The 19,257-nt window shown below is 37.8% G+C and overlaps 1 protein-coding gene across 4 annotated transcripts in view; it reads right to left on the minus strand.

Annotated features, from left to right (window-relative positions):
- CFI (complement factor I) overlaps window positions 1-19,257 on the minus strand; it is a 71,606-nt gene that overhangs the window by 30,268 nt on the left and 22,081 nt on the right. For 2 of the 4 annotated variants that reach the window (XM_078002083.1, XM_015139020.3), the window contains exon 2: window positions 291-561. The exons of the other annotated variants lie outside the window; for them this stretch is intronic. Coding sequence is in view for 1 of the 2 variants with exons in the window: in XM_015139020.3 (XP_014994506.2) it covers window positions 291-561 (271 nt within the window). In the remaining variant the exon portion in view is untranslated. The remainder of the gene's footprint in view (window positions 1-290; window positions 562-19,257) is intronic. 4 annotated transcript variants of the gene reach the window in all.

Here is a 19,257-nt window from a genome sequence, read left to right on the forward strand (position 1 = left end):
ACCAAGTAGAAGTGAGTGTGGGGACAATTCTAAAGGGCTGGGCAGTGGGGAGTGGCAGGGGCAGTGAATGGAAGGTCTGGACTCAACATCCTATGCTCTGCACTCAAAGGCTGGCTGGATTCTGGCGACCCCTGATTTCTTTAGTGATTACCCCAATTATTATTGAGAGTCTAGAAAAAATTTTGAGTTGTCATCATAACATACATAAGAGAATTATTTTCTGATAGAAAGTATGGCATACGTATGCCCTTTTATATCATAGAATGACTTGAAAACTAGGCTTTTGCTACCTCCGGCTATGCATGTTCCATTATTTAAAAACTTTGTCCCTGGACGAAGACACTCCAAACTCTTTTGCTGACAGTATGTTGGGAAGCTTCTCCCATTAGTTGCACACACCACAGTGCCATTCTTTGGGCACTGATACGGTAGTTTACAAACACAGGTGCCCTCAATGCATCTCTGCCATGGCTGGCAGAAGACTTTATTGCAGGAGAGGTGAGTATATTTTTTTGCTAAGCACTTTTTTTCCACCCGATCCTCTTGAAATGTGGAAGTGACCTGTAAAATGCAAAAGAAACATTAACTTAGCAACAAACTAAACTCCCCTTTGAAGATGAGTAAGTGAAGAAAAAGAGCAAAACAGATACAGTCCACAGTACAGATGAGGGTGGTGTGGTCTGGTGGCTTTAAGAATTAGACAAACCTGGCTTCTAGACCCAGTTTTGGCACTTACTGTTACATGGCTCGTGGCAAGTGACCCTCCTGAAACGCAAATTCTCTCATCTGTAAAATGAGATAATATCTCCTATTTTGCAAGATTAGAAATACTATGTGTGTAATGGCTGACAGGTACTAGACATGAAATTAATGAGAGCTATTATTACCCTAATATTACCCTGCAGAACTCCAGTAGAAATAATATGAGGGCTGGTAACAGGCCAATTGGGCCAAAAGTCAATCCGCGAAGAAAAGTCAATGCTCTCTCCCTGTCCCCCAGAGCTTCCTCCTGAGGATGAGCCTCCTGTCCTCTAGTCTCCCCTGCTGCCCGCAGTGAGCCCCACTCCTTCCTCAGTGCCCTGCAGCTGCAAAGCATCAAGCTAGGGCAGACAGAAATCAAAGTCTTCAAATGCCGTTATGAAGGGAAATGAAGAAGCTAATGAAAACCATGCAAAACTTTGCAAAGATTGTTAAAGTCATTCTCCATAATTTGCTTTTCAGGAAACTTTACAAATTGCTACACATACACACACACACACACACACACACACACACATGACAAATTGGTCATTCTGAAAACTGGCTTTTGACACAGTGATTTAGAAAGAAATATGCCAGTTACACACTTTTCATGGTTCCATATATCTCTTTTTGGCACTTATTCGAGTTGGAATTTTTGTAATAATTTCTCTCCTGTATCTTCCACTGATCAGCTTGCAAGTGTCCTGACAGCAGGTTTTACGTATCACCTTTATATTGAAACAATGATGCTCTCATTGGGTGAGAAATCCAAGCAACTTGATTTTTTTTCTACCTTTATTCCTTTAAATCTTTTCTGAAATCTCATTCCTCCTTGATCTTTGGATAGAAACTTTGGTAAGTGTCATAACTTTTTCAGTCACTCTTAGATTTAAACAAAAACAAAAAAAATAAAAGATGTTTAGTCCCAGGAATAGTCACTAAATAGCAATGACAATGTCTAGTGCTGTGGAACCATTGAAGCTCTGACCTTCATGTCAGATGAAAGCCTCTCCTTCCTCCCAGCTCAGACTTGCTTCCAGGATGTGTGATGGGTCCTCTCTGAGCTCTCCTCCATGCCATAGCTTTCAGGTCATGCTTCCCACCTCTCAGGAGAGGAAGAGAGGGACAGCAGCCAGGTCTCGCCTGATTCTTATGGCTGAGAACTAGCCTTGGTGAGGTGAGGGTTGGAGCCAACTCTCTCATGCGGAGTACTATGAGGTTCTCTAGAGATTACACTACTGGGGAAACTTGATGTCAATTCACTCAATGCTGGCAGTGCCTCTCCTCCAGCTGGCTGCTCATGGTTCATGTCTTCTCAGCTCCAGTATCCAACAGTACTAGCCTCTTTTCTGCTGAGGTTGCTTACCTTTGGCAGGGAGCCTCTTGGGCAGGGGTCCTATTTCTGATGGTCCCCAAGTCCATTCCCTCCTGAGGGCCCACACCTGTCTGTTGCCTTCCCTGCTGCCTACCATTGAAAGAGGGCTTGCTCCAACACAGCCACCTCTTTTTTCTCTGCCACCAGGCCCCTCCAGCCTTGGGTCCTTCTTCCTTTTAGGTATGGGTCAAGTACCAGTTCTTTTTTCTCCTCAGACTTCAGGGAACACATGTCAAGCACTCCAAGGGAACCACACAAATGACCTTTCACAATGTGAAAGCCCTTTCACAATGAAGAAAAGTGGCAGCACCTTCCATCCTCTTTGCCTGGGGTGGAGGTGGGGGATGGAAGGGAAAATACTACCTCACTCTGTTACATAAAATTACGGGAAGCCATTTTTTTGAACTGCACTCCTGCACCAAGCCCCAACAGACCAAACCAAAATGGAGTCACTTATGCTAAGTGGCATGTAATTAAACTGAAACTTTAAGGAAATGGGAAACCACATATTGGTGAGTTGAGGCTGGAATGGGAGGTGAGGAAGTGGAAGTAAAAGCTTGACTGGTTTTGGCCAGGCACAGGGGCTCACGCCTGTAATCCCAGCACTTTGGGAGGCTGAGGCGGGCAGATCAATTGAGGTCAGGAGTTTGAGACCAACCTGGCCAACATGGTGAAACCCCATCTCCACTAAAAATACAAAAATTAGCCAGACATTGTGGCACATGTCTGTAATCCCAGCTACTCAGGAGGCTGAGATAGGAGAATCACTTGAACCCGGGAGGTGGAGTTTGCAGTGAGTGGAGATCGCACCATTGCACCCCAACCTGGGTGACAGAGCGAGACTCCATCTCAAAAAAAAAAAAAAAAAAAAAAAAAAGCTTGACTCGTTTTGCCATTTAGACATGAAAACATGAACACAGACCAAAAAAAAAAAGAAAAAGAAAAGAAAAACAAAAAAGAAAGTCTCTGTCTCCTCTCCAAGCTCTGTTAAATTGAGAATAAAGGAATTTTTTTAAAGGGCATAAACCATAAGGTCAAAGAGAATGGGGAGAGGACTGTAGGACGTAAGATATCAAAATGTTGGAAGCTGGAAAACAGATGGGCTAGTGGTAATGGATTTAGCAGACCAAAGAGAACTGAAAGCTAAGCCCCAGAGAACCCCAGAAAAGCTTAGGAACTAGGAGACCTAGTACCTCTGAAGAAGGAGTGGCTAACAAACAGGAAATTGGTTGAAATAAATGGTTGTATGAACATGTTACTGAGGAAATCTGTTGTAAACAGCAGAAGAAACAGCAAAGATTTGAAAGTGCTTGTCCCTGGAGATAAGAGTTGCGGGGGAGAGGGATGATAGGGGTGTTTTTCATTTTAAGCAAGGTCTGATGTCCTTATGCTTTCAGTAGAGAAGTAGAAGATTAGGGCCAGGCACAGTGACTGATTCCTGTAATCTCAGCACTTTGGGAGGCTGAAACCGGTGGATCACGAGGTCAGGAGTTCAAAGGCAGCCAGGCCAGCATGGTGAAACCCCGTCTCTACTAAAAATACAAAAAAACAAAAAACAAAAAAACACAGGCAGGCTGGGTGTGTTGGCTCAGGCCTGTAATCCCAGCACTTTAGGAGGCCGAGGTGGGCAGATTGCCTGAGGTCAGGAGTTTGAGACCAGTCTGGCCAACATGGTGAAACCCTATCTCTACTAAAAATAAATAAATAAATAAAAAATTAGCTGGGTGTGGTGGTGTGCACCTATAATCCCAGCTACTCAAGAGGCTGAGGCAGGGGAATTGCTTGAATCAAGGAGGTGGAGGTTGCAGTGAACCGAGATCGCACCACTGCACTCCAGCCTGGGCAACAAAGCAAGACTCCGTCACACACATACACACACGCACAAAAGTAGAAGATTAAGTGCTAGGCTCTGAAGCAGGAGAACATTTGATGGGATAGTAGCGTAAAGGGCCACAGAGTAAAGAGAATTTTGTTTTCGTTGGGATAGAAGATATTTCATCATGGTTATAGGCTAAGAGGAGGAATCTAACAAAACAGGAGATACTGCATTTTCAAGAGGGAGAGAGAGGAGGAAATTGTTGAAACAAGGTTGAGAAGGGGATAGAAGAAGCAATCAGAGCATGGCGAAGTTCACCTTAGAAATTAAACAGTTTCCTATACTTATAATTTCTTATTGTAAGTTGGAAGCAACTTTATGATAACATTACCATTTTAAATTTCAGATGGATGGTAAAGGATAACACGAACACAGTGGCTGTTAACAAGGGCAACATTAATCAACAGAGAGACAGAAAATTACTGTTGAACAATAGCTGGGCATAGTAACAGTGTGGTTTATTTATACACTGTCTAAAACACGATGACAGTAGCTTTAATTTAAAAGAATTGGTAAGTCACATGTATCTCAATGTCTAGAATAGTGGTTGCCAAAATATGGGCTGATGATATTTGAGGACGTTATTAAAGAGGTTTGTAAATGCGTACACCAGGCTCTGCCTGAAGACAAAATATAAATAATGTGGGTATGCCTCATATGTTTATGTACACCTATGTTTTGAATATATGCAAATGCTATTATGGTTAATAAGAAAAATTATTTAAATCATCATTGAAACCATAGTGACTGTCATTTCTGTCTCTCTCACAATAACAGATATTAAAATAACAACTACTATTATGTGTGTTTTTGGTGGTATAAGATGGAGTGGTGAATCTGATCTTTTTTTTTTTTTTTTTCTTGAGACAGAGTCTCACTCTGTTGCCTAAGCTGGAGTGCAGTGGTATGATCATAGCCCACTGTAATCCTAAGTCACAGGCTCAAGTGATCATCCTGCCTCAGTCTCCTGAGCAGCTAGGACAGACATATGCTACAATGCCCAGTTAATTTTTGTTTTTAATTTTTTTTTTGTAGAGATGGGGGTCTCACTATGTTGCCCAGGCTGGTCTTGAACACTTGGCCTTAAACAATCCTCCCATCTCGGCCTCCCAAAGTGCTGGGATTACAGATGTGTCATCCTGCCTAACCTGAGAGTCTTTTAATGTCTAGTTTTGTGGTAAACATTAATACTGTTTACCAAAATCGTATTCTCCTCTGCTTCTGGGAAAATGGAAAGATTGCATTTTCCCCTTGAGGTTGGGCATGATTTCCTTTGGCCAATGAAATGTAAGCTGAAATAATTTGTTGGGTTCAGAGAGAAGCATTTAATCGCCAGTGCTCAACAACCCAACTTCCTCTTCCTGTGTCATGTGATCATGGGAATGCAAATTGTAGAGATACCATAGAATCAAAGCAGCCTAGAATGCAGGGCCAACACATGTAAGATGGGTTCCCTACAGAGCCACCCGGACCCACAGTAGGCTTTGCATGAACAAAACATAAATTTTGCCGGGCGCTGTGGCTTATGCCTGTAATCCCAGCACTTTGGGAGGCTGAGGTGGGTGGATCACGAAGTCAGGAGATCAAGACCATCCTGGCCAACATGGTCTCTAATAAAAATACAAAAATTAGCTGGGCATGGTGGCATGTGCCTGTAATCCCAGCTACTTGGGAGGCTGAGGCAGGAGAATTGCTTGAACCCGGGAGGCAGAGGTTGCAGTGAGCTGAGATCGCGCCACTGCACTCCAACCTGGCGACAGAGTAAGACTCCGTTTCAAAAACAAACAAACAAACAAACAAAACATAAACCGTTGTGTTAACCCACTAAGAGCTGGGGATTGGTTCTTACTGGTGCACAACCTAGCCTATATGGAATGATACACTCTTTATAATTCAAACCCTCGAGAACTACTGGTGTAGAAAGTATGGGACTTAAATCATTCTCTGTGTGAGGCATGTTAAAGAAGTTTTTTCCCCCCATTTTTACTGAGTTTGCTGTGAAGAGCTGAAATAGGAGACTATCAAACACATGGATCAAGTATTCCTGACTGTGGCCCTAGACTAGTTGCATCAAAACCACCTGAGGTGCATTATCCTACAAATGCAGATTCTGGGACCCAAACAATAGACCTTCTTAATCAAAATCTCTGGGACAGATCTTGGATTCTGCACTGTAAACAAGCTCCATAAATATTCTTATGTGTCCCCAAAACTGAAAACCACTATTATAGCCCAATAATTTCCAAACTGGCTTATTCATGTCTTGGGATATATGAAAGAATCAGTGGAATATGCAAAAATATCAGAAATGTTATTAATAAAACATATAGATTATAAGTTTTATTTAAAAAGTAGTAAGAAAAAATATTTACTAATATTTAAACATGGATTATCACTTGGGCCTGTATTCATAGCATATTCATTCAATATTTATTGAGAGCCTACTATGGCCAGTCACTGTTCTAAGTGCTGGAGATACAAAAGTGAGCAGGACAAAGTCATAGAGTTTACATTCTGGTAGGCAAGACAGACATAAATGAATAAACAGTAAATATATAAGATGACATAAGGTGATAAATGCTATGTAGGGTAAGAAGGATACAGAATATGGAGAGTGAGGGGAGAATTGCTGTTTTTATAGGGTTGTCAGAAAAGATTTTGGAGAAAACCTTCCCTTGGGCTAGGGACCTGAAGGTGAGGGAGCAAGCTATGCAGCTCTCTAGGGGTGATGTATCACGGTCAGAGGAGATAGCAAGGGCAACAGCTCTGAGATAGAGTGTATGTGGTACATTCTTGGTCAAGGGGGCCAATGTGACTGGAAGGGAATAAGTAACAGGGGGAATAGGAAGAGATCAGGTCAGAGAATTGGAGGAGTGGGTGACAGATCTTGTAGGAACCTGTTGGCTACTGTAAAGATTGGCTTATCCTCTGAATGAATCATAAAGCCCTTGGAAGGTGTAAACCCTCCAGCGTGTAGAGGTTGAGCAGATGATGCAGAACTATTAAAGGAGACTGAGAATATGTGGTCAGTGAAGCAAAAGGCAAATAAACGGCAGATGGCACAAAAACAATAAAAAAGGAGTGAGTTTCATTTAGTTCTGCTCTGATCTTGGTTATTTCCTTTCTTCTGCTGGGTTTGGGTATGGTTTGTTCTTGTTTCTCTAGTTCCTTGAGGTGCGATCTTAGAATGTCAGTTTGTGCTCTTTCAGTGTTTTTGATGTAGGCATTTAGGACTATGAACTTTCCTCTCAGCACTGCCTTTGCTGTATCCCAGAGGTTTTGGTAGGTTGTGTCATTATTGCCATTCAGTTCAAAGAAATTTTAAATTTCCAACTTGATTTTGTTTTCCACCCAATGAAACTGAAAAAAAAATTAAAGACAAATGAAACAAGAAGATGGTTCTTTGAAAAGATAAATAAAATTGACAGACCATTGGCAAGATTAACCAAGAAAAGAAGAGAAAAAAATCCAAATAAGCTCAATAAGAAACGAAACAGGAGATACTACAACTGACACCACTGAAATACAAAAGATCATTCAAGCCTACTATGAACATCTTTACGCACATAAACTAGAAAACCTAGAAGAGATGGATACATTCCTGGAAAAATATAACCCTTCTAGCTTTGGAAGAATTAGATACCCTGAACAGACCAATAACAATTAGCCATATTGAAATGGTAATTAAAAAATTACCAACAAAAAAAAAGTCCGGGACCAGACAGATTCACAGCAGAATTCTACCAGACATTCAAAGAGGAATTGGTACCTATCCTTTTGACACTATTCCACAAGACAGAGAAAGAAGGAACCCCCCCAATTAATTTGATGAAGCCGGCATCATCCTTATACCAAAACCAGGAAAGAACATAACCAAAAAAGAAAACTACAGATCGATATCTTTGATGAACATGGAAGCTAAAATCCTTCACAAAATACTAGCTAACCAAATCCAACAACATAACAAAGATAATTTACCATGATCAAGTAGGCTTCATACCAGGGATGCAGGGGTGATTTAACATACACAAGTCAATAAATGTGATATACAACATAAACAGAATTAAAAACAAAAATCACATGATCATCTCAGTAGATGCAGAAAAGGCATTTGACAAAATCTAGCATTGCTTTATGATTAAAACTCTCAGCGAAATTGGTATACAAGGGGCATACCTTAATGTAATAAAAGCTATCTATGACAAATCCACAGCCAACATAGTAATGAATGGGGAAAAGTTGAAAGCATTCCCTCTGAGAACTGGAACAAGACAAGGATGCCCACTCTCACCATTCCTTTTCAGCGTAGTACTGGAAGTCCTAGCCAGAGCAATCAGACAAGAGAAAGAATTTATTTCTTTTTCTTTATGGGCATCCAAATCAGTAAAGAGGAAGTCAAATTGTCACTTTTTGCTGACATAATGATTATTTACCTTGAAAACCCTAAAGACTCCTCCAGAAAGCTCTAGAACTGATACAAGAATTTAGCAAAGTTTCTGGATACATGATTAATGTACACAAATCAGTAGCTCTTCTATACACCAACAGCTACCAAGCAGAGAATCAAATCAAGAACTCAGCCCCTTTTACAATAGCTGCAATCAATCAATCAATCAATCAATAAAATACTTAGGAATATATCTAACCAAGGATTTGAAAAACTTCTACAGGGAAAACTACAAAACACTGCTGAAGGAAATCATAGACAACAAAAACAAATGGAAACACATCCCATGCTCATGGATGGGTAGAATTGATATTGTGAAAATGACCATACCGCCAAAAGCAATCTACAAATTCAGTGCAATCCAAATACCAAAATACCGCTATCATTCTTCACAGAATTAGAAAAAAACAATTCTAAAATTCATATGGAACCAAAAAAAGAGCCCACATAGCCAAAGCAAGACTAAGCAAAAAGAGCAAATCTGGAGGCATCACACTACCTGATTTCAAACTATAATATAAGGCCATAGTCACCAAAACAGTGTGGTACTGGTATAAAAATAGGCATATAGACCAATGGAACAGAATAAGAACCAGGAAATAACCCAAATACTTACAGCCAACTGACCTTTGACAAAGCAAGCAAAAACATAAAGTGGGGAAAGGACACCATTTTCAACAAATGGTACTGGGATAATTGGCTAGCCACATGCAGGAGAATGAAAGTGGATTCTCATCTCTCACCTTACATAAAAATCAACTGAAGATGGATTAAGAACTTAAACCTAAGACCTGAAAGTATAAAAATTCTAGAAGATAACATTGGAAAAACCTTTCTAGACATAGGCTTAGGCATGGATTTCATGACCAAGAACCCAAAAGCAAATGCAATAAAAACAAAGACACATAGCTGGAACTTAATTAAACTAAAGAATCTTTGCACAGGAAAAGGAACAGTCAGCAGAGTAAACAGATAACCCATAGGGTGTGAGAAAATCTTCACAATCTTTACATCTGAAAAAGGACTAATATCCATAATCTACAACAAACTCATACAAATCAGTAAGAAAAAACAATCCCATCAAAAAATGGGCCAAGGACATGAATAGACAATTTTCAGAAGAAGATATACAAATGGCCAACAAACATGAAAAAATGCTCAACATCACTAATGATCAGGGAAATGCAAATCAAAACCACAATGTGATACCACCTTACTCCTGCAAGAATGGCCATAATAAATCAAAAAACAGTAGATGTTGGTGTGGATGTGGTGATCAGGGAACACTTCTACACTGCCGGTGGGAATGTAGAGTAGTACAGCCACTATGGAAAACAGTGTGGAGATTCCTTAAAGGACTAAAAGTAGAACCACCATTGGATTCAGCAATCCCACTACTGGGTATCTACCCAGAGGAAAATAAGTTATTATTCTGAAAAGATACCTGCACATGCATGTTTATGGCAGCACAATTTACAATTGCAAAATCATGGAACCAACCCAAATGCCCACCAATCAATGAGTGGATAAAGAAACTGTGACATATATACGACGGAACACTACTCAGCCATAAAGGCGAATGAATTAACAGCATTTGCAGTGACCTGGATGAGATTGGAGACTATTTTTCCAAGTGAAGTAACTCAGGAATGGAAAACCAAACATCGTATGTTCTCATTGGTATGTGGAAGCTAAGTTATGAGGATGCAAAGATGTAAGAATAATACAACAGACTTTGGAGACTTGGAGGGTAGAGTGGGAGTGGGGCAAGGGATAAAAGACTACAAATATGGTGTAGTGTATACTGCTCAGGTGATGGGTGCACCAAAATCTCACAAATCACTTCTAAAGAACTTACTCATGCAACTAAATACCACCAGTACCCCAATACCTTATGGAAAAATAAAATATAAATTAAAAGAAGTGATGAACAACTGTGTTGAATACTTCCCCATTGTGACTTTGACAAATGTAATTTTAGTGGAATGGGGAAAACCAAGCCTAATTACATTCAAGAGAGAATAGAAAGAGGGAAATAAGCATAGCAAATTTTTGAGAGTTTAGATGTGAAGGGGCACAGTTTAGAGAAATGGGGCGATAGCTGGAGGAGGGTATGGGGTTAAAGGAGAGTTTTTCTTTTAAGATAGAGGATCATATACATGAGCTTGATTAAGGAACTTTATGTGATCTAGTTTTAGCTAAATTAATCCTCATAAACTGATAAGTGATTTAAAGAGATTTTTGTTGATAGATGAATCCTAGATTAAAAACAGTGCCAAAATACAACACCAGTGAAAACCAAAAAATGTCAGTCTACACTTCTGGCATCAGTAGAAGCTGTTCATTAGCCATATTATGAGAAGAAAAACAATGAAAAGCTAATCAGATATGACAAGAAGTCAGCTCTTTCTCTCCATCAGCAGTACTAAAAAGATTACTTGAAATACAGACTTACATCTAATACATTAATGATGAACCCCCACTATGTATTCACTGTGCATGTTGCTCTTTCTCAAGTATCTTTCGTCAGGCCTCTGAGCCCAAGCTAAGCCATCATATCCCCTGTGACCTGCACGTATACATCCAGATGGCCTGAAGTAACTGAAGAACCACAAAAGATGACATTCGACCATTGTGATCTGTTCCTGCCCCACCCTAACTGATCAATTGACCTTATGACAATACACCCTCTCCACCCTTGCGATAAAGTACTTTGCGATATTCCCTCGCCCTTAAGAAAGTACTTTTAATATTCTCCCCACCCTCGAGAATGTACTTTGTGAGATCCACCCCTTGCCCACAAATTGTTCCTAACTCCACTGCCTATTCCAAACTTATAAGAACTAATGATAATCTTACCACCCTTTGCTGACTCTGTTTTCAGACTCAGCCCACCTGCACCCAGGTGATTAAAAAGCTTTATTGCTCACACAAAGCCTGTTTGGTGGTCTCTTCACATAGACACGCGTGACATCTTTCCCAGTCAATATGCTATTAATATCAAGTGAAAAAATTTAAAAATAATGAAGTGTGATTAATGGCATTATTCCATGAAATAGTAGTAGTCAAAATTGTTATTAAAATATTATTTTTGTGTTGAAAATTTTGTTTTAAGGTACATTTCTTTGTACAGCACTTATTATTTATACACAAATACATTCATATATATTAGGAGCACATATTCAGAAATTTATTTATTTATATTTTTGCTCCCCACCCACCGTTTTTTGCTTTCCACTCCCCCCACAACATTTTTTAAACAATTATTTATCAGCCTGGTCATCTACAAAACATGATTCCATCTCCTCTAGCTGCTGTTGCTTCTCTGTGTTTATGGGTGATATGGTTAGGCTTTGTGTCCCCACCCATATCTCATCTTGAATTATAATCCCCATAATTCTGTGTCAAGGGAGAGACTAAGTGGAGGTAATTAAATCATGGGGGCAGTTTCACCCATGCTGTTCTCATAATAGCAAGTGAGTTCTTACAAGACCTGATGGTTTCATAAGGGGCTCTTCCTCCTTCACTCAATACTTCTTCTTGCCACTTTGTGAGAAGGTGCCTTGCTTCCTCTTCATCTTCCATCATGATTGTAAGTTTCCTGAGGCCTCCCCAGCCATGCTGAACTGTGAGTCAATTAAACGTCTTTCCTTTATAAATTACTTAGTCTTGGGCAGTTCTTTATAGCAGTATAAAAATGGACTAATACAATGGGCTTTTAAAAAATTCTTTTTTAAACAAAACAAAACAAAGTCTAGCTCTGTGAGCGAGTGCAGTGATGCAATCTCAGCTCACTGCAACTTGCGTCTCCAGGGTTCAAGCAATTCTTCTGCCTCAACCTCCTGTGTAGCTGGGATTACAAGTGCCTGCCACTATGCCCGGTTAATTTTTGTGTTTTTAGTAGAGATGCTGTTTCACAATAATGGCCAGGCTGGTCTTGAACTCCTGACCTCCAGCAATCCACTGACTTCAGCCTCCCAAAATGCTGGGATTACAGGTATGAGCCACCACATCCAGCCTAAAAATTATTTCTTTGGTATTTGCAGTGACATAGCAATTATTTTTATGTAAACTTTATCTTTTTTTTCCTCTAGGCAGAAGACCAGTGAAACAATTTTAGATGGTCGTTCATTAGAAAACAAACAAGAAATAAAACAACCTCATTTTCTAGACCTTATCAACCCTGTATATAGCTATATACCTTATCCTCAAGTTTCTTCATTTACCTCTTTTGTTTGTCTTTTCCATATTTAATCTATAAACAAAGAAAAAAAGATGATCAGTTATGATTAAAGCAAGGAAAAGTCCACCCCTTTCCCTTTTTTCTGGGTACTATTGGAATGTTCCTCTTCTATTGCTAATTAGCTGTGTGATCTTAGATAAGTGACTTTATCCTTTTGATCCTGTTCCTCTTCTATAAAATGTGGAAAATAAAAATAATGTTCACACAAAGATATTGTGAGGATTATATGAAAAATACATGGGAAACTCAAATAAACATTTAAGATCCTATATAAATGTGAATACGATGATGATTTTGGTAGGTTGCCTACAGCCCCCTCCTTGTTCTATCCTCATTTCATCTTAGTTCTTTACTGTATGGTTTACTGGGCACAGGGTGTATTTCCCTGTTCTTTGAAAGATACTTGGAAAGTACTTGTACAACTGGGTTTGTCCTTGTGTTTCTCTGAATAGCTAGGAGAAAAGCATGACCAGGCTAGCACAGGCATAAAAAGAAGAACCAGCCCTGCTGAGCCCAGTATAGGCCAGCTGACTCCCCACTGACCTACAGGCTTGTATACCTAATAAAGTTGTATACCACTAAGATTATGTAGTGCTTTTATTATTATGGCATTAACCAACTGGTACAATGACGATTTCCCTGGAAAACACTGAGAAAAAAATTGGAAAACTTTCAAAAACAGTCAACAATGTAACTACTGTCTTTCCTCCAGAAGTGAATAAGCAACTTGGATCCCAAGAGTTAACAACCATATCAGAAACCTTTCCATTGAAAGAGTTTTAGGTCCCCTATGGCCTTATTTATCCCGATTATGGTCTTTACTAGCAATTTTTCCTCCACTTTTTTCTCTCCTTGGAGCTGCCCATTTTGCATTGTACCTGGGAGCAGCCCTGCTTTTGACATAAAGTGATGCCACAGATACCCCACAAACTCCTTAATCAGCAACCATTCTATTCAGATTAAAAAGTAGTTAGGGAGAGAATGTTTCTCTGGTAATACCTAACAATGAATTGTTCCAATTCACATAAGAAATTTGATAAGGTCTTTTGTTGTTTTTATTATTTTAAAGATAAATATTCATCTTTTTTCCAGAATCAGAATGTTGTTAGGAATTGTGGGAAGATGACTGTATACTGTGGTCAGGTAGGATGGATTCTTGCGTGCTAATTTTCAGTCTCTCTAAAAACATGGAAATATTGTTTTGGGGTCAACTCCATTATTTTTGTCTCAGAGATTAAAAAGAAAATCACTTGTCCAGTTTTCTGGTCTTGTTTTTTGTTTGTTTGTTTGTTTGTTTTTGTTTTTTTCATAATGAATGTAAGATAGCTAATAGATTTTTTTGAATAGGAAACATAGAGAATTGTTCGAAGAGGTTCAAAAATGTGCCTGTAAAAATTACATTTCCTTCCTTTCCTTATCCTCTCAATCCACTCAGGCCCCACTTCAGAGGTAACCACTTAACAGCTCTTTGTGAGTCTTTCCAGAGATCATAAATGTATACATGAGCCTATGTTACTCTTCAATCTGTGCCCCAACATCAGTGCATTTGTAACTAGTGGCCCTATAATCAGCCCCCAAAGGGCAGTTAGATAGTTTCTCATGTTTTACTATTATAAATAATGCTATGATTAATCTCCTTATATAATACACATCATTTCTTACATATGCTAAGTATATCTGCCAGATACTTCTCTGGAAGTGATATTGCTGAATCAAAGGAATGAGTACTTTTAATATCCTGAAAGATATTGACGAATTTTGCTCTATAGAGGTTGTTTTAAATTGCATTCCCATCATAAATATATGAGAATATCTGGTTTCCATACTCTTGACTACAGAGTATATATTATTAAACTTTTTAATCTTTGCCAATTTGATATGTAAAAATGTTACCAGAGCACACTTTTACTTGCCTTTTTTTCCTATGAGTGAAGTTAAGCATCTTCAGTATGCTCAAATTTTAAGAAAGATTTTTTCTTCCTTCTTTACATCCTAACCATATCTTTCAGTGATACAGATTTTTTCTTGTTTTTTTTGTAGTAACTCTTTATATATTAAAGAAACTAGCAATTTATCTGGAATACGAATTGCAAAAATTGTTTGTGTACTGACAAATGGCAAGTTTAGTGTATTTGTCCCACAACACAGACACTTTTAAAACAGCCCCATACAAGAAAATTATTTTTAGTAAAAATCATGAAATGAAAGGAATAATGAATTATGAAGAAAATGCAAACAGTGAATATTTTAAAATGGAAATTCAGATATATAATCAATTCTGTAAAAAATTTAAAAAGTAAATTTAAAATACATATTACAGTATGAACAGCATCCAACAAGGCAAAATTCATATTTGACATTTAATACAAAATAGTAGGCATCCGAGAAGTCATAAAATATGACCCACGATGAGGAGAAAAAACAGGCAATTGAAACTTACCCAGAATTCTAAAACAGATGTTAGCATTAGCAGGCAGGGAGATTTAAAAAGTTATTATAACTGTATTCCACATGTTCAATGATAGAGACACGGATGATATGAAAAAGATCTAAATTGAACTTCTAGGGATAAAAACTACAATACACTTGATGGAACCAAAACCAAATCAGATATGCAGAAGAAAAGACTGGGAAACTTAAAGACACATCAATGGAAACTATCTACAATATAATTTTAAAAAATAAAAAAATTAAAGAATAGAGTGTAAATAAACTGTGGGGCAACTTCAAGCAGCCTAGTACATCTATAATTGGAGCCTCCAAAAAAGAGGACAAAATGAAGGAACAAAAAACATATTTGAAGAAATAACGGCTGAAATGTATCCAAATTTGAGAACAAATGGGGAATGAACCCCAAGCAGGAGAACCATGAAGGAAACTCCACCAAACCACGTCACACTCAAATTACTTGGAAACCAGTAACTAAGAGAAAATCTTCAAAAGAGTCAAAGAAAAAAGACACACTATGTACAGAGAAACGAAGATAAGTATGACATTTCTCATCAATAATGCAAATGCGAAGACAACGCAGCAACATTTTTAAAGTACTGAAAGAGAAAATTCGCAATCTATAATTCTATACCCAGCAAAAATATCATTCAAAAATTTAGGCAAAAGAACAACCTTTTAAGACACACAAAAACTGAAGGAATTAGTCAGGAGCATACCTGCACTACAAGAAAAAGCAGAAGGAAAATTATCACAGAGGGAAATCTGGATCTACACAAATAAATTAAGAATACTGGAAATCTTTGGGAGTTTTTGATTTGGTAGGAAGATAGTCTTTATCTCTGTTTTGCAATTTTTCTTGTGGTATCTTTGACTTTGCTATTATGGTAATTTATTGGCCTCACAGAATCCATAGGAAGTGTTCCCTCCTCTTTACCTTTTGAAAGTGTTTGAGAAAAATCAGTGTTAATTCTCTTTATATGTTTGGTAGAATTCACTAGTAAAGCCATCTGGTTACCGATATTTCTTTTTTGGGAAATTTTTAAATTACTGATTTAATACCTTTACTTGCTATAGGTCTGTTCAGATTTTCTATTTCTTCTTTAATTAGTTTTGGTGATTTGTGTGTTTCTAGGAATTTATTAATTTATCTAGGTTATCTAATTTGCTGCCATATAATTGCTCATAGCATTCTCTTATCATTCTTTTTATTTCTGCAAGATCAGTAGTAATATCTCCAATTTCACTTCTGATTTTAGTTATTTGTATCTTCTCTCTTTTTTCTTTCTCAGTTTAGCTAAAATCTGACAATTTTGTGGCTATGTCCAAAGAACCAACTTGTGATTTCATTGATTCTATTGTCTTACTATATAATTTTTTTTGTCTCTAATCTTTATTATTTTATTTATTCTACCTTTGGGTTTAGTTTGTTCTTCCTTTTTCTAAAGAAGATGTGCTTCTTAGGTTATAAAGTTAGGTTATCAATTTGAGATCTTTACTCTTTTTTAAAACATTTAAATTCAGGGTTTGTTTTATAGGTAAACTTGTGCAGGTTTGTTATATAGGTAAGCCTGTGTCATGGGGGTCTGTTGTACAGATTATTTTATCACCCAGGTATTAAGCCTAGTACTTATTAGTTGTTTTTCCTGATGCTCTTCCTTCTCCCAGCCTCCATCTTCTAATAGGCCCAGTGTGTCTTATAGGCCCCTCTATGTGTCCATGTGTTCTCATAATTTAGCTTCCACTTATAAATGAGAACATGTGGTATTTGGTTTTCTGTTTCTGCATTTGTTTCCTGAGGAAATGGGCTCAGGCTCCATCCATATTCTTGCAAAAGATATGATCTTGTTCTCTTTTATGGCTAAATAGTATTCCATGGTGTATATGTACCACATTTTCTTTATCCAGTCTACCACTGATGGGCATTTAAGGTGATTCCATGTCTTTGCTGTCGTGAATAGTGCAGCAATCAACATATGTGTGCATGTATTTTTAAGATAGAACAATTTATATTCCTTTAGGTATATACCCAATAATGGGATTGCTGGGTTGAATGGAATTTCTCTTTTTAGGTCTTTGTGGAGTTGCCACACTGTGTTCCACAATGGTTGAGCTAATTTACACTACCACTAAATGTGCATAAGCATTCCTTTTTCTCCACAACCTCACCAGCATGTTATTTTTTTGGACTTTTTAATAGTGCCATTCTGACTGCTGTGAGATGGTATTTCATTGTGGTTTTAATCTGCATTTCTCCAATGATCACTGATGTTGGGCTTTTTTTCATATGATTGTTGCTGCATATCAGTCTTCTTTTGAAAAGTGTCTGTTCATGTCCTTTGCCCACTTTTTAATGGGGTTGATTTTTCTTGTAAATTTGTTTAAGTTCCTTTTAGACACTAGATGTTAGACCTTTGTCAGATGCATAGTTTGCAAACATTTTCTCCCATTCTGTAGTGTGTCTGTTCACTCTGTTGATAATTTCTTTTGCTGTGCAGAAGCTCTTTAGTTTAATTAGATCCCATTTGTCAATTTTTGCTTTGCTGTGATTGCTTCTGGTGTCTTTGTCATGAAATCTTTGCTCATTCCTATGTCCAGAATAATATTGCCTAGGTTGTCTTCCAGGGTTTTAATAGTTTTGGGTTTTACATTTAATTCTTTAATCTATCTTGAGTTAATTTTTGTATATGGTCTAAGGAAGGGGTCCAGTTTCAATTTTCTGCCTATGGCTAGCCAGTTATCCCAGCACCATTTATTGAATAGGGAGTCCTTTCCCCATTGCTTCTTTTTGTCAGATTTGTAGAAGATCAGATAGTTCTAAGTGTGCAGCCTTATTTCTGGGTCCTCTATTCTTTTTTAATGTAGGTATTTATTGCTATACATTTATCTTTGATAACTGCTTTTGCTGCCTGTCATATGTTTTGGTATGTTGTGTTTTGTTTTCATTTATCTCTAAGTATTCACAATTTCCCTTGTGATTTCTTCTTTGACCATTGGTTGCTTAAGAATGTGTTGTTTAATTTCCACGTATTTGTAAATTTTCTAATTTTCTTTCTGTTATTGGTTTCCAGCCTTATTCCACTGTGGTTAGAGAAGCTACCCTGTATAATTTCAACATTTAAAAAATTTATTGAGACTCATTTTGTGACAAGTCTTATATGGTCTATCTTAGAAACTGTTCCACGTGCACTTGAGAAAAATGTATATTCTGCTATTATTGAGTGCAGAGTTCTATATATGTCTAGTTATTAGGTCTACTGGGCTTATAGTGCTGTTCAAGTTCTCTATTCCTTATTGACCTTCTATTCATTATAGAAAGTGGAGTATTGAAGCTTCCAACTATTATTATATAATTGTCTATTTCTGGTCAGGCACAGTGACTCACGCCTGTAATCCCAGCACTTTGGGAGGCCAAGGATGGATCACCTGAGGTCAGGAGTTCAAGACCACCCTGGGCAACATGGTGAAACCCCGTCTCTACTAAAAATACAAAAATTAGCCAGGTGTGGTGGTGCACGCCTGTAATCTCAACTATTTGGGAGGTGAGGCATAAGAATCACTTGAACCAGTTGCAGTGAGCTGAGATCATGCCACTGCATTCCAGCCTGGATGACTATATCTCAAAAACAAAAACAAAAACAAAGCACGAAAACAAGAATTGTCTATTTCTCTCTTTTATTCTGTCACTTTTCATTCATATCTTTTGGGGCTCTATTGTTTAGTGTATAATATTCATAATTGTTATATATTCCAGAAGAATTGACCCTTTCATTAATATATCATGTAATTTATCTCTTGTAACAGTTTTTTACTTAAGGTCTATTTTGTCTGGTATTAGTATAGACACTTTAGCTCTTTTTTGGCTGTTATTTATATCTTTTCCATCCTTTATTTCTTTGGACCTAAAGGGAGCCTCTTTAGACAGCATATAGTTGGATAATAATTTTTTAAAAATTGATTTTGCCAATCTCTGCCTTTTGATATTAGAATTTAATCCACTTCCATTAAAGTAATTGTTGATAAGAAAGGACTTACTCTTCTATTTGCTATTTGTTTATTGTATGTCTTATACTTTTTTTGTTTCTCATTTTCTCCATTACTGCCCTTTTTGTGTTTAGTTGATTTTT

The sequence above is a fragment of the Macaca mulatta genome, chromosome 5, assembly GCF_049350105.2.
Source record: "Macaca mulatta isolate MMU2019108-1 chromosome 5, T2T-MMU8v2.0, whole genome shotgun sequence".
Lineage (NCBI taxonomy): Eukaryota > Metazoa > Chordata > Mammalia > Primates > Cercopithecidae > Macaca > Macaca mulatta.